Source organism: Malaclemys terrapin, chromosome 5, assembly GCF_027887155.1.
Source record: "Malaclemys terrapin pileata isolate rMalTer1 chromosome 5, rMalTer1.hap1, whole genome shotgun sequence".
NCBI lineage: Eukaryota > Metazoa > Chordata > Testudines > Emydidae > Malaclemys > Malaclemys terrapin.
In genome coordinates, this window is record NC_071509.1 from 8,361,085 (window position 1) to 8,374,527 (window position 13,443).

Below are 13,443 nucleotides of genomic sequence, written 5' to 3' on the forward strand. Positions count from 1 at the left end.
AAGTAACGTCCTCTCTCCACAGAGCACAAACAGCAACTGAGCAAGCTTCCCCACTCTGCCTTGCCAACTCACCCCAACCGGGACCTGGATAGACCCCTTCCCAGGGGATTCATTCCCCACAACACATGCAGTCCTGGGCCTCTCTGGCAAGATGGCCAATTGGAGCTAAATGTGCTAGTGCTGTGATGCAGACCCATCTCCAGGAGGAACTGGACTGAGACCTACTGAGTTGTTCCATGCAAGCCACCAAATAGATGGCAGAGGGTGACAACTTTCAATCACAGTAGATCAGATATGATCACAATGTGATTTGGTCCACAACTGGGGAAGTAGCAGGTATTTAAGATTGAGGGGAGAAAGAGTGGGGTTTCTCAGCATTGGTGATCTTATGTAGCCCACTAGCTCAGTGTCTTCCTCTACTGGCTGTCCACACAAGAGGATAAGAACCTACTGCTGCTACCAACTAAAGAGTCATTCCTTTAGCTCAAGAGACAGAGGCCTGTGCTTTGGGGACAGAAGTCCAGGGTGCAATTCACATTTCAGCAGAAATGATCCCAAAGAAGTTTACTGACTACACTAACACTCAATTACTGAAATGCAGCCACTTCTGTGGTGCAAGGCAGCAACCAACTGGCCCAACAGCAGTTGGGAGAGGGGAAATGTTTGGCTAGGGCACAAGGAATTCTGGTGGGTTTGTCTAACAGTAAGGTATTGTAATTCTACAGCCAAGGCCCTGTGTATCCTGGGGAAAACCGGACCTAAATTCTGCAACTCAGTGCTGAAAATCTTGTAGCAGTTCTCAGAGATTTTCTTTATTAATCATGACAATGGAGAATCCATTCAGTACAGCAGCTCCTAAGCACTTTCTTTCGATACTTAACTCAGTTATTTTACTTTGCCCCCTACATTATTAATTTTCAGTGTGCCAAAGATTTTTGTATTGGCAAGGTTTAACTGCATCAGCAATGTAGTCAGGGAAAGCTGTAGGTTTTGCCACTGCACAGGGGACAGCTGAGTGCAGGCACTTTGAGAGACATGGGAGACAATTTGGGATTGTGTGAGATAAGCCCAATACCTGGATATGTCAGCAGAAATGACTGGTGATGAAAGTGGTAGCAGTGCTGATGTTTCAATTGTCACCATTAGGTTTCTGAGTTAACACTACATTGAAAGAACTAGGATAGTTTCTTTCTCACTTACAGCTCCTGTTTTTGGCAGTCTGTAGACTCTGGAAGGCAACACTGCATTGTTTTAACATCCATGACATGTTTTTTTAAGTTCTCTTTGCAGCCATAAAGACTAGAAAAACTAAGCTTACATTTTGAGGCCCCGCTCCACAGTGATGGAACCACAGCATACACAGGGTCTTGTCTATAGCACTTTCTATTTGAGATTAAGAACATAAGAATGGCCACACTGGGTCACACCAATGGTCCATCTAGTCCAGTGCCAGGTGCCCCAGAGGGAATGAACAGAACAGGACAATTATCAAGTGATCCATCCACTGTCACCCAGTCCCAGCTTCTGGTGGTCAGTCTCTAAATATTTTCTAAACATTAGCAAATTAAGCCTCATACACTTCTGTGAGGTGTTGGTGGGTGTTCTTATCTCTGATTTGAAGGTGGATACACAGAAACACAGAGAGCTGGAGGGACTTGTCCAAAGTCACTCAGAGTCAGGAGCCGAGTTGGGAATAGACTCCAGACCTGCTCACTCCGAGTCCCACGGTCTAATCACAAGACATGGCTTGCACTGTGTTAGCTCTCTACTGGCCCAGATAATATGGAATCCCACTTGTTACGCTCCAGGGCCAGCTCTTCTGAAGCTGGACACCTGTTACTGGAAACAGAGACCTATTCATTATCTTGTCTTATCAGCACAATTACACTTCTTCATTCATGCAATCATCCCATCATGGCTAACACTGAACACCGCTGCAAATGCTACAGAGAAGGCGGAACCCCCAATGGAAATACAATTATTGTCACGCCCTGGGTTTAAATAAATAATGCAGGGACTTATTTTAACAAAGGAAACAGGAAGATGCAGGGGAAGAGGGAGTGAAGGAATCTGGAAGGGGCCCAAGCAGCAGGTCAAGTTAGGAAAAGCTGGCAGCCCTGCTGATCCGGAACAGCTGGGTGTGTGGACGACAGTCACAAACAGAGTACTCTTTCAAACACAGAGAGGGGGACATCCTCTTCACTGTTTCTGACCCATGTTGCCCAGCCAGAAATGTATCAACTTATTCACTTGTTCTATACAAAACTGGTTGGTGTGTCTGTGCATCACTGCCCCCTGCTGGATGAGATCAGACTGCCCCACTGTAGATCATATGCCCTATACCCCCAACAGCTACCCTTTTAGCTCAAACAGTTGGGGCCTGTACTGAGGAGACAGGAGGATGAGAATTCTATCCTTGTAACTGCGAACTTCTGGGTGGCCTTGACATGTAGCATAGCAACAACTGTGAAGTCCCTAACAGGCGACAGATTGGTTACAATATTGTAACCACATCGAACATTGCTTGCTTTGCAGAGCTACAGAGAAACCGTCTTGATTAGCTTGAGAGGTGAACGGCAGTCTAGACTGGTTTGGCTCAATCTGCTATGGTAAGTACTTCTACCTGATAAACAAAACACCCCTTTCATTGTTCAACCCAGTGCAATCCCCTGCATGACTGAACCGCGTTCAGAAGATAGGCATTAACAAAGCACTCACGTTGAATTCTTCCCGGAAGAGCTTATTGTCGTCTGCCATTCGCCGGTTAATCTCCTCTTCCAATTTATCCACAGGCAGTGGCGGGTACTTCCTGTTGGTGCTGGGCGATCTGGCAAGGAGCGGCATGCTCTGCGGCTCTGCAATATCACACAGACTATTACAATGGTGTTCATTTCTCCACTGACATCGTTCTGGCAAAGCTGAGCAAACGGATTATGTTTGGTAAATTTTGGTATTATGTTTGGTACATTTTCAGGACAACTTTGCATCTATGACAGAATGATTGTTATCCTTTTCTCCTTGTACAGCAGAGGTGGGCAAACTCCCGCCCGCGGGACCGTCCTGCCCAGCCCCTGAGCTTCCGGCCGGGTAGGTTAGCCCCCGGCCCCTCAGCAGCAGCATGCCGCCAGCGCTCTGGCCCGCCACTCCTGCCGGGCAGCGTGTTTGGCTCCGGCCAGGCGGCAGGGCTGCGAGCTCCTGCTGCTCTGAGTAGCATGGAAAGGTGGTGGGGGCTGGATAAGGGGCAGGGGGTTCCAGGGGACAGGGGGCGGTTGGATGGGGCGGAGATTCTGGGGGTGGTGGTTAGGGGACGTTGAACAGGGGGGGTTGGATAGGTGTGGGAATCCGGGGGAGGGAGGGGGCTATTGGGGGCGAGGGTGTGAATAGGGGGCAGGCCAGTCAGGGGATGGGGGGGGGGTTGGATTGGGAGTGTGGTCCTGGGGGGCAGTTAGGGGCAGGGGTGTGGATAGGGGTCAAGACAGTCAGGAGACAGGGAGCGGGGGGGTCGGATAGGGGGTGGGATCCTGGGAGTCCCAGGAGGGGGTGGTCAGGGGACAAGGAGCGGGGGGGGTTGGATAGGCATGTGAGTCATGGGGGGGCCTGTCTGGGGGTGGGGGTGTGGATAGGGGTTGGGGAAGTCAGGGAACAGGGGGTTGGATAGGGGGTGAGATCCCGGGGGCAGTTAGGGACGGGGGTCCCGGGGGGGGGGTGTCAGGTGACAAGGAGCAGGGGGCGTGGATGGGTCGGGGGATTCTGAGGGGGGCAGTCAGGAGGTGGGAAGTGGGAGGGGGCGGGGCCAGGCTGTTTGAGGAGGCACAGCCGTCCCTACCCAGCCCTCCATACAGTTTTGTAACACCGATGTGGCCCTCAAGTCAAAAAATTTGCCCACCCTTGTTCTACAGCATCTGCCATGCAAGGATGTCCCAATGCTTTGCAAACATTAACGAAGTAACTCTTTCAACATCCCCGTGGGGTGGGTATTATTGTCCCCATTTTAAAGAACTACAACAGAGTACAAGCAAGGCTAAGTTTTTGACCCTGATACCTAAAATTAAGTCACTTAAATTCATACTATGGCCTTGTCTATGTGGGAAAGTTTTCCCAGTCATACTATACACTCTACTTTTATTACTCTCGCACATGGAAACGCATTCTGGTAGAAGAGTAGCTTTTTTGGTTATGTAGAAACTGTTTTCCAAGCAACGTTAGCTAAGCCAAAAAAGGCCCTCACACCAGAGTAAGAGTGGCCACATGGGGGTTATATCAGTGTAAGCACAGAAATTTAAATTCACAACTTAGTTTATATCAGTATAAGTTTCTTATACAGACAAGGCCTTAAGCATCATAATAAACAGAGGCTGATTTTCAGGCTCAATGTGCTACTGAAGGGTATTCCAATACCATGCAGATGCGCTCAAGTTCAAGGACCTAAACAGAATTCAGAGGAGCAGAGCACACATTACAGCTCTGATTTAGGTGACTACTTCAGGCACCCAACTGTGAAAGTTTTGGCCCAAAGTCACAAAGCAAGTCACCCGCAGAGAAAGGAAGGGAAGCCAGGTGTCATGACTCTCAGTCATATGCCTTAAAAGGGACTTGCAATAGACTTGTAAAGTTGGGCTTGTACCCTCTTTTTGACACCTTAGGACGGAAAAAAATAAGTGTCCAAGATTTTTAAAAATAGAACAGGGGGTGTTTTTCCTGTGTTTTTTTTTTAGCTGAGAAATATCAGAAGTGTCAAACCTGGTCTCCCCTGGTTTTGCTGGATGACCTCCTAAAAGGTCTCACAGAGGTCTACTCAGCTCTTACCCTTGAATTGAAGCAGATGGGGCTGTTGGAACTTTAACAACGAGGTCTTTTCTCCAAAATGTTGGTCATGGGACTTAAACAGGTACAGATGCTCCCCAACTTATGCAAGCGTTCCGTTACGCCTTGCGTAAGTCAAATTTTGTGTAAGTCGGGAACGTATACCTGACAATTACACAAAAAACCAAACCAAACCAAAAAGTATGGAACTTTTTCCGTAAGTGTGGATTTGCGTAAATCGGGTTTGCGTAACCCAGGGAGCGTCTGTATTAACAAAACTGAAGAGGAATTTTCAACTGTCTGATTATTATGGGTGGTCATACATTTTCCACTGGAATGTTTCTTTCACTGGAAAATACCTTTTCAACTAAATGGAAATTTTTGCAAAACAAGTTCGATTTTGTCAAAAAACAAAACAAAACAAAAAAACACACCAACCAATTTTTTTGTTTAATGAAAACCTAAAAAATTAAAAGAAAGTTTTAAATGAAAATAGAAAAAAATTGCTTTTCAGGAAAATATTTCATGAGGAAAAAAAATCACTATACTGCCTGCAAATCCCTTCCCCGCTCAGTTATCTGTTGATTGATATTTGTGGTGCCTTAATGTCACTATTTCTCCAGGCACCTCAGAGTCTCGGGTTTGTACAGTGTCTGGTCCAATGGGGTCCAGATATTGGGCGGGGCCTCCAGACTCTACTGTTACCTTACCACCACCACTCTTTCAGGCCTTCCATACATCATAAATAAGTGAAAAGGGGGGATAAGATCAATTCCCCCCCCCAATCTTTGCAGCTTGCCACAAAATTACCCCTCAAACTGATGTTTGAGAAATGAGGGTGCCCTTTCTAACTCAGGATAGCTTATAGTCTCACTCTCAACTCCTATACAAGGTGATGCCAGGTACCACTTTTGTCCTAATTCTGAAAAGACGTACACATTAATAATAATAATAATTATTATTATTTGTACTGCAGTAGCCCCTAGGAGATTGTAGGCTTACCTTTATGCACTGAGTAGTCCTATTGAAGTCAATAAGACTACTCACAGCGTGTAAAGTTAAGCACGAGCATCGGTCTTTGCAGGATCAAAGCCTGTGTGTGTAGAGCTGCTTTAAATTATTTCAAATAAGAAAAGTTTAGTGCAAAATAGCCTTTTAAAAGAAACTCGTGACAATATTTTGATTTTCTTGGCATTTTCTGTTTTTTAATTTTATCATTTTGGGGTTTTGTTTTCATTTGGGGGAGAGTTACTGCTATTTTTGATCAGTTGGTTTAGACAAAGTTGTGGTTTTTAAATTATTTTTGAAAATGTTCAGTTTATTTCAAAACTTGAGAAAACGTTGTTTTGGGTAAAAGATTCCATGCAAAATTTTGGAAAATGAACAATTTCAATTTTGCAAACAAGCAGAATGAAACCATCTCAGAGCTGATCAAAATGTAAAACAAAAGAAATCTGAAAATTTGTGCGCACGCACGTTTTTCAGTGCCCAAACTTTTGCCCAACTGAGGGCTGCATAGACAACTTCCCAAGAGCCTGAAGACTGCACCTAACTACCATAAAATTAACTGACTGCTGCCATTAATTCTTCATATGGAGGTGTAGTCCACTAACCCACAGGCTCTCGCATACAATGCGACACTTTGAGCCAAACAGCCTTCCAGGGGTATTTGGTGCAGGGATGGCTCAGAAGGAAGAAATATTTAGCTTTTCTTTGGAGGATTCCCATGCAACAGCTAACCCAGCTAAGCTCTGTTTAGCTGCAATCAAGCACAATGATGAATAGTGAAAGTATATCTATATTTTATAAACAAATTAATCTCTACAAAACATGGAAACAAACATTTTTTCATCCCAGTAGAAAAGGGGACAACGTAATTTACTCCAAAAACAGGGGGAGAGCTGTATCAGTTTAATGAAAACTACAAGAGGTGCTACACTTAGTACCATTATATATAGATTATAAACCCAGGAGAGACCATTGTGATCATCTAGTCTGACCTACTGCATAACACAGGCCAGAAAACTTCTCTGAATTAATTCCTGTTTGAAGTAGAGCAAGATCTTTTAGAAAAATATTTCACCTTGATTTAAAAATAGCTAGTGATAGAGAATGCACCACAATCCTTGATAGATTGTTCCAATAGTTAATTACTCTCACTGTTAAACGTTTGCAGCCGATTTCTAGTCTGAATGTGTCTAGCTTCAACTTTCAGACGGTGTTTCTTGTTATACCTTTGTTTGCTAGATTGGTAAGCATTCTATTATCAAGTTTCTGCTCCCCATGTAGGTACCTGTAGATTGATCAAGTCATTTCTCAACCTTCTCTTAAGCTAACAGATGAGCTCCTTGAGTCTTTCATAACCAACCCAGCAAGATTTGAACTCAGGACTTTTAGTTGTAACAGCCTGAGTCCCTACTGCTTGAGCTTATGGAAAATGTTCCCAATTTAGCTGCTGCTGAAGCAAACTCACTAACCCGTTATATGAGCTAGTCACTAGAGGAAGACAAAATCCACATTCTCTCTGGGAGGGGTGGGGGGAATCCCAGAGAATGGAAAGCAAAGATTCACCTGTGTCATCTGTTCGGCCATTGGACAAGCGAAATGAGTTGGAATGGCTCCCAGCTTGCTTGTATTTCTTAAACCTAATGAAGGAGAGAGTTCAGAAAATCAGCAGCTGCCCATCCAAGGAGATCAGTTAAGATTGATTTGTTTGGGTGAGAAATATACCCAAGTTTCACTATGTGTTTCTTCTCCCTCTTGCCGCTCAACAACTTTTAGTCCTGGAGTCAGTTATTTTGAGGTTTCTTGTAAATAACAATACTACCTCTCATCCAGTACCGAGTACTTTACACCTTTGAAGGAATTTATTGGGGTCATACAGGTTGTAACTTAGGACAGAATTTGGGTGCAAGATTCACAGTCCCCATGCACTGTAGGAAGTAAGATTTTCCTTATTTTACACACAGGGAAAGAGAGGTCAAGGTCGGGGGAGGATAGCTCAGTGGTTTGAGCACTGGCCTGCTAAACCCAGGGTTGTGAGTTCAGTCCCTGAGGGGGCCACTTAGGGATCTAGGGCAAAATCAGTACTTGGTCCTGCTAATGAAGGCAGGGGCTGGACTCGACCTTTCGGGGTCCCTTCCACTTCTATGAGATAGGTATATCTCCATATATTATTATTTAGTGTCAGCGGCAGAACTAAAATTAACACTGGGGAGTTCCTGGCTCCCAATTCAGTGCTCAGACCACTAGTTTACATATCTAGTCATTAACAGCACAGCCCAATAGGGAAGCAGGACCTGTTCCCATTCACACAGTGACCTCCATAGTCACAATGTGGCCTCTTCAGGCATACATCTGTTACCACTAAGCTTCAGAACAGCGGTCTTGGGGATCTGTACCATAATTTAGGAGACACTTGTGGCATCTGGTAGGAAATGGCAGAGCAAATTTGCTTTTGCAGAAGTCAGTTGACAATGCCTGTTGACCCCTTTGGAGGCCAGAAGCCCCAGTTCGGAGAACAGCTGAGATGCTGCAGTATTTCCCTTTCTGAAACCTTCATGAATTCACCACCACACGCTCATTAGCATCACATGCTCTTAGATACTATGGTGATAGGAGCTATAGAAAACCCTAACACAGAGACACATCTAACCTTCAACCAGCTGAGATTCAAAGGATTCTAGAAACCTAATGCAGACGTGAGTGAGAATGACAAGCATTAAGAATGGGGTGCCCCAGAAGCATATGTTCTGTGGCCTGATTCAGCAAAGCACTTAAATACATGCTTAAGACTCATTGGCTTAGGGTTAATTACTTTGCTGAATAAAGGCCTGTAAGTGGCAGGAAAGAGAGAGGCTACTGACATAGCTTTATAAGAGCTAACAGTTGTCTGAAGTTCCAGGTGGTCAGGGCCCAAATCATGCTTATGCTGAAATCAAAAGGCAAAACTCCCATTTACTTCCATCGGGGCTGCATTGGGCCCAAGCCAAGAAATGAAGGGAATTTTCCCATCACCAAAGGAAATAGCTTTTTTTTTTTTAAATCGACTAAACATTCCGGCAATTAAATAAAATGTTTATTCACCTCCAGTAAACACTCACTCCTAGTTGACCATTTGCATTCAAAGCGAGAGCAGTTAATGAGGCTACAATTCAGAAAGGTCCAATCTAATGCTTTGCGTCTTTAAAAATGTACTTAAAGTTTCATTAAAGTATAGTTCCAGTGACTGTCATCTGCTCTCACTAATAAGCTACATTTATAGAACACATCACAGAAATGTGAGGCAGGAAGGGACTTTGAAAGGTCATCTAGTCCAGCCCCATGCACTGAGGCAGGACCAAAATAACCTGGACCATCCCTGACAGGAGTTTGTCTAACCTTTTCTTAAAAATCTCCAGAGACAGGGACTCCACAACCTCCCTTGGAAACCTATTCCAGTGCTTAACTATCCTCATTGTTAGAAAGTTTTTCCTAGTAACTAATCTAAATCTTCCTTGCTGTAGATGAAGATGAAGCCCATTACTACTTGTCCTACCTTCACTGGACATGGGCAACAACTGATCACAGTCCTCTTTAGAACAGTCCTCAACTCATTTGAAGACTTTTGTCAGGTTCCCCCTCAGTCTTTTCTCAAAACTACACATGCTCCATTTTTAAACCATTCCTTATAGGTCAGGTTTTCTCAATCTTATCATTTTAACCCTCTTAACTCTCTCCAAGTTATCCACATTTTTCTTGAAGTGTGGCACCCAGAACTAGACACCGTACTTCACCTGAGGCCTCACTAGTGCTGACCAAGTGGGACAACACTCCTGTTAAAACACCCCAGAATGATATTTGCTTTTTTGCAATTGCATCATATTCTTGATTCATATTCAATTTGTGATCCACTATAACCACCAATCTTTTTCAGCAGTACTACCACCTAGCCAGTTAATCCCCATTTTGTAGTTGAACATTTGATTTTTGTATCCTACGTGTTGTATATTGCACTTGTCCTTACTGAATTTCATGCTGTCAATTCCAGACCAATCCTCCAATTTGTCATGGTAATTTTGAACTTTAATCCTGCCCTCCAAAGTGCTTGCAACACCTCAGAGCTTGGTGTCATTTACACATTTATAAGCATGCTCTTCACTCCATTATCCAAGTCATTAATGAAAATGTTAAATAGTACTGGACCTAGGACAGACCCTTGCAGGACCCCAGTAGATACACCCTCCCAGTCAGACAGCAGACCATTGATAATTACTCTAAGTACAGTCTTTCAACCAATTGTACACCCATTTTATAGTAATTTTACCTAGACATTTTCCTAATTTGCTTACAAAACTGTCATGTGGCACTTACTAATATCAAAATATATCATGTCTACAACATCTTTCAGTTTGAAGGGTTCCAAAGCTTTTTCCAGACCAGAGAGCCCACTTCACACACCTATTAAATGCATCCACCTCTAGTGCAGAATGGGGCCACTGTTTCAAGGCCTGATGCAGAACACATTGAAGTTAACAGAAAGACTCCCACTGGCTTCAATGGGCTTTGAATCAAGATTGAAGTGGAAAAAAATAATAATCTCCAGCTCTAAATGCAGAGGGATTTTAGTCAGTGAGTTTAGTTACCCAAAATAATATTTAATCGGTAGCACCCTTACCTTTGCAAAAAGTATCAACAGACTTTTAATGGCACAAGGAGTCGGGACCTATAATCTCAAAGAATCCATCTTTAGTAGCACAGCACCACCTTTATGATGAGGATTTGCTTTACACTGACACAGAGGGAAAAGCATCCCCTACCCAATTACTAGCACACTACCTGCATAGTCCTTGGATGTCTCCCTTGTAAATACTGGCTAAGCCAGCCCTGCTTAGCTTAGGAAACAGAACAAAAGGCCCAAGCTAGCATAGCTGCAAGCCATCTGCTTAATAGTGTATGTTAATTAACTTAAGGAGAATGAAAACATGTCACTAATATCCCATAGGGAAGTAAGTGTTATAAGTGTTTCTTACCTTAACATGTACAGCACAATAATTATAAATACTATGACTAGCAGGGAAGATAGGGCCACCATTACAGCTATAATTGGAGTCTCATCTGAAACAAAAAAGTAGAATCAGTTAAAAAAGAATCAGCAGTTATCTTAAAACATCCAGTTATATCGTTTTACAAGCCAGCTCACTCTACAATTTCTGGCCTAAAGATGATCAAATTGTTTAATAATGATGCATTGTCAAGTCATACATGATAGAAACACATGTGTATACTTCAGCATTACTCATCTCTTACAGAATGCCCCAGACTGATATCCTATTTTATATTCTAAATACTGATTCTGTGCACCCTAACCTTCCTTGAAAAATCCTTTACTGCAGGATCTGACCCTAGGAATGGAACTATTTTAGGGGTATTTCACACAGTGGAATATCTCCCTTTCCTTCTACATCAGGGGTGGACAAAATACGGCCCGCGGGCCAGATCTGGCCCGTCTAACATTTCTGTCCGGCCCGCCAGGCTTTTTGGCTGCCCCCTCGCAATCTGCTAGCTGCTAAAAGTCCCGCGGCATAGTGGGGCGCTCAGGCAGGTTGCCTGCCTGCTGTGGCCCCACACCGCTCCCAGAAGCGGCCGGGTGCTGCTGACAGGTCTCTGCACACCCCTGGCAGGGGGGGAGGTGGCTCCGTGCTCTGCCCCCACTCCCAGCACCGTCCTCACAGCTCCGGGAGCTGGGTGGCAGTGCTTGTGGGTGCAGGCAGTGCACGGAGACCCGCTGTCCCCTCCCCCAAAGGGGCGCACAGAGACATGCCAGCAGCGGCCACTTCTGGGAGCAGCGTGGGGCCATGCATGCAGGCAGCCTGCCTGAGCCCTGCTGTGCCACCAGCCAGGAACCGCCTGTGGTAAGCGCCTCCTGGCCAGAGCCTGCACCTTGCACCCTCTCCTGCACCCCAACCCCCTGTCCCAGGTCAGAACCCCTTCCTGTACCAAACTCCTTCCCAGAGCCCACACCCCTCATCCACTCCTGAATCCCCAGCACTCTGCACCAGCCCAGAGCTCCCTCCTGCACCCAAACTCCCTCCTGGACCTCGCACTCCCTCCTGCACCCCAATCCCCTGCCCCAGGCAGGAGCTCCCTCCTGCACCAAACTCCCTCCCAGAGCCCATACCCCTCACCTGCACCCCAACACTCTGCACCAGCCCAGAGCTCCCTCCTGCATCCAAACTCCCTCCCAGACCCCGCACCTCCTCCATTAATATAGTAGAAATGTGCAGCCCGTGACAACGTACCAAAATTCATGGAGTGGCCCCCCCTGCAAAAATTATTGCTCACCCCTGTTCTACGTGTATTAGAGGCATGATGAGCATAAGTCTCTATGTTGGAATCCACATCCAAAGTTTAGTGGCATCATGGTTTTGATTCAGGGCCCATCTCCCTCTCCTATGTACTGAGAGGGCAATATGAACAAAACAAACCCCTGACCTGGACACTTCTGAAGTAGGAGGGTTCAAATCCAAATCCAAAATTTCCCAGAGTGCAAGGTGATTAAATTTAGCATCAATTTCAGCCCATCACAGAGAGGGGGTGAGCAAACTCAGAGATGGGTTTTGGTTCACATCTCTATTTCTCTCTCTCTACGGATATTTGATTTATTGAGAATGAGATTCTAAGCAAGCCGCTATATATGCTGTAGCACTTAACACTTGTAGGTTATTAGCTAAAACTTTAGTAAAACTGTTTAACTGTTAGTTCTCTCTCTCTCTCACACACACACACACACACACACACACACACACACACACACACACGCTTTTCATGGGCAGGAAATGTGCGACTCCTTTGCAAATTCACTGCAGATTTAACTATACAAAATGCTCTCATCCTTTGAAACATGCAACAGGTTTTACAAATGAGGTGCTTGCAGCTGACCATTGAGAGCTGCCAAATTGGTTGCTGGTGCTAGTGACCTATATGGAGAGAGATGGGAGCCAGGCAAAGTCAAACAGACAGTGAAGTAGCCCTGAAGGGCATATGCTGTGCATTTGTAATGAGCTGGAGCAAGCGGGGATGCCAACAATACCATCTGGTGGCATTTTCAGGGGCATTCACAGTCAGCTTTGGCTGTGTGTATGGAGTTACCTTCTCCTCTCTCTCAACAACATTTAGCAATCACTAACCCCTGTGCAAGACATGGTCACAAAAGCACTCTCCCTATGTTAACTCATCATGAAACGCTAGCTCACAGAGGACCTGATCCTTTACTGTGAAAGCCAGTGTGAGTTTTGCCATTGACTTCACTGAGAGCAGCAGCAGGTTCACACAGCATGCAATATCTTCTGGGATGGGGGTTGCGGGGGGGGGGAGAAGAGCAGATAGGGGGCTCTCCATTTTGTTTCCTGCTTGGGGTTTTCTAGGTGGGCCAGGCAGCGGGACCACAGTTAACGGCCACAGTAGAAAAGCTCTAACTTGTCAGGCCAGAAAAGTCAAAAGTATAGCTGTGAAAACCCTCAAGCTTCCTGCATCCTGCTGCTAGATGTGCTCCCTTTCAAAGCCACTGCCTATTAATCATGCCTCACACCAATCACCTGCCAACAGCGGCTGGAAGCGTTTGCTCTAGGGCGGTGTTTTTCAACCTTTTTTCATCTGCGG

At 45.2% G+C, this 13,443-nt stretch overlaps 1 protein-coding gene across 2 annotated transcripts in view; it reads right to left on the bottom strand.

Moving 5' to 3' along the window:
* Nucleotides 1–13,443, bottom strand: part of PTPRA (protein tyrosine phosphatase receptor type A) — a 245,300-nt gene that overhangs the window by 40,038 nt on the left and 191,819 nt on the right. For both annotated transcript variants that reach the window (XM_054028788.1, XM_054028789.1), the window contains 3 exons: nt 10,815–10,899; nt 7,375–7,448; nt 2,719–2,855 (listed from right to left, as the gene is read on the bottom strand). In XM_054028788.1, coding sequence (XP_053884763.1) covers nt 2,719–2,855; nt 7,375–7,448; nt 10,815–10,899 — 296 coding nt within the window. The remainder of the gene's footprint in view (nt 1–2,718; nt 2,856–7,374; nt 7,449–10,814; nt 10,900–13,443) is intronic.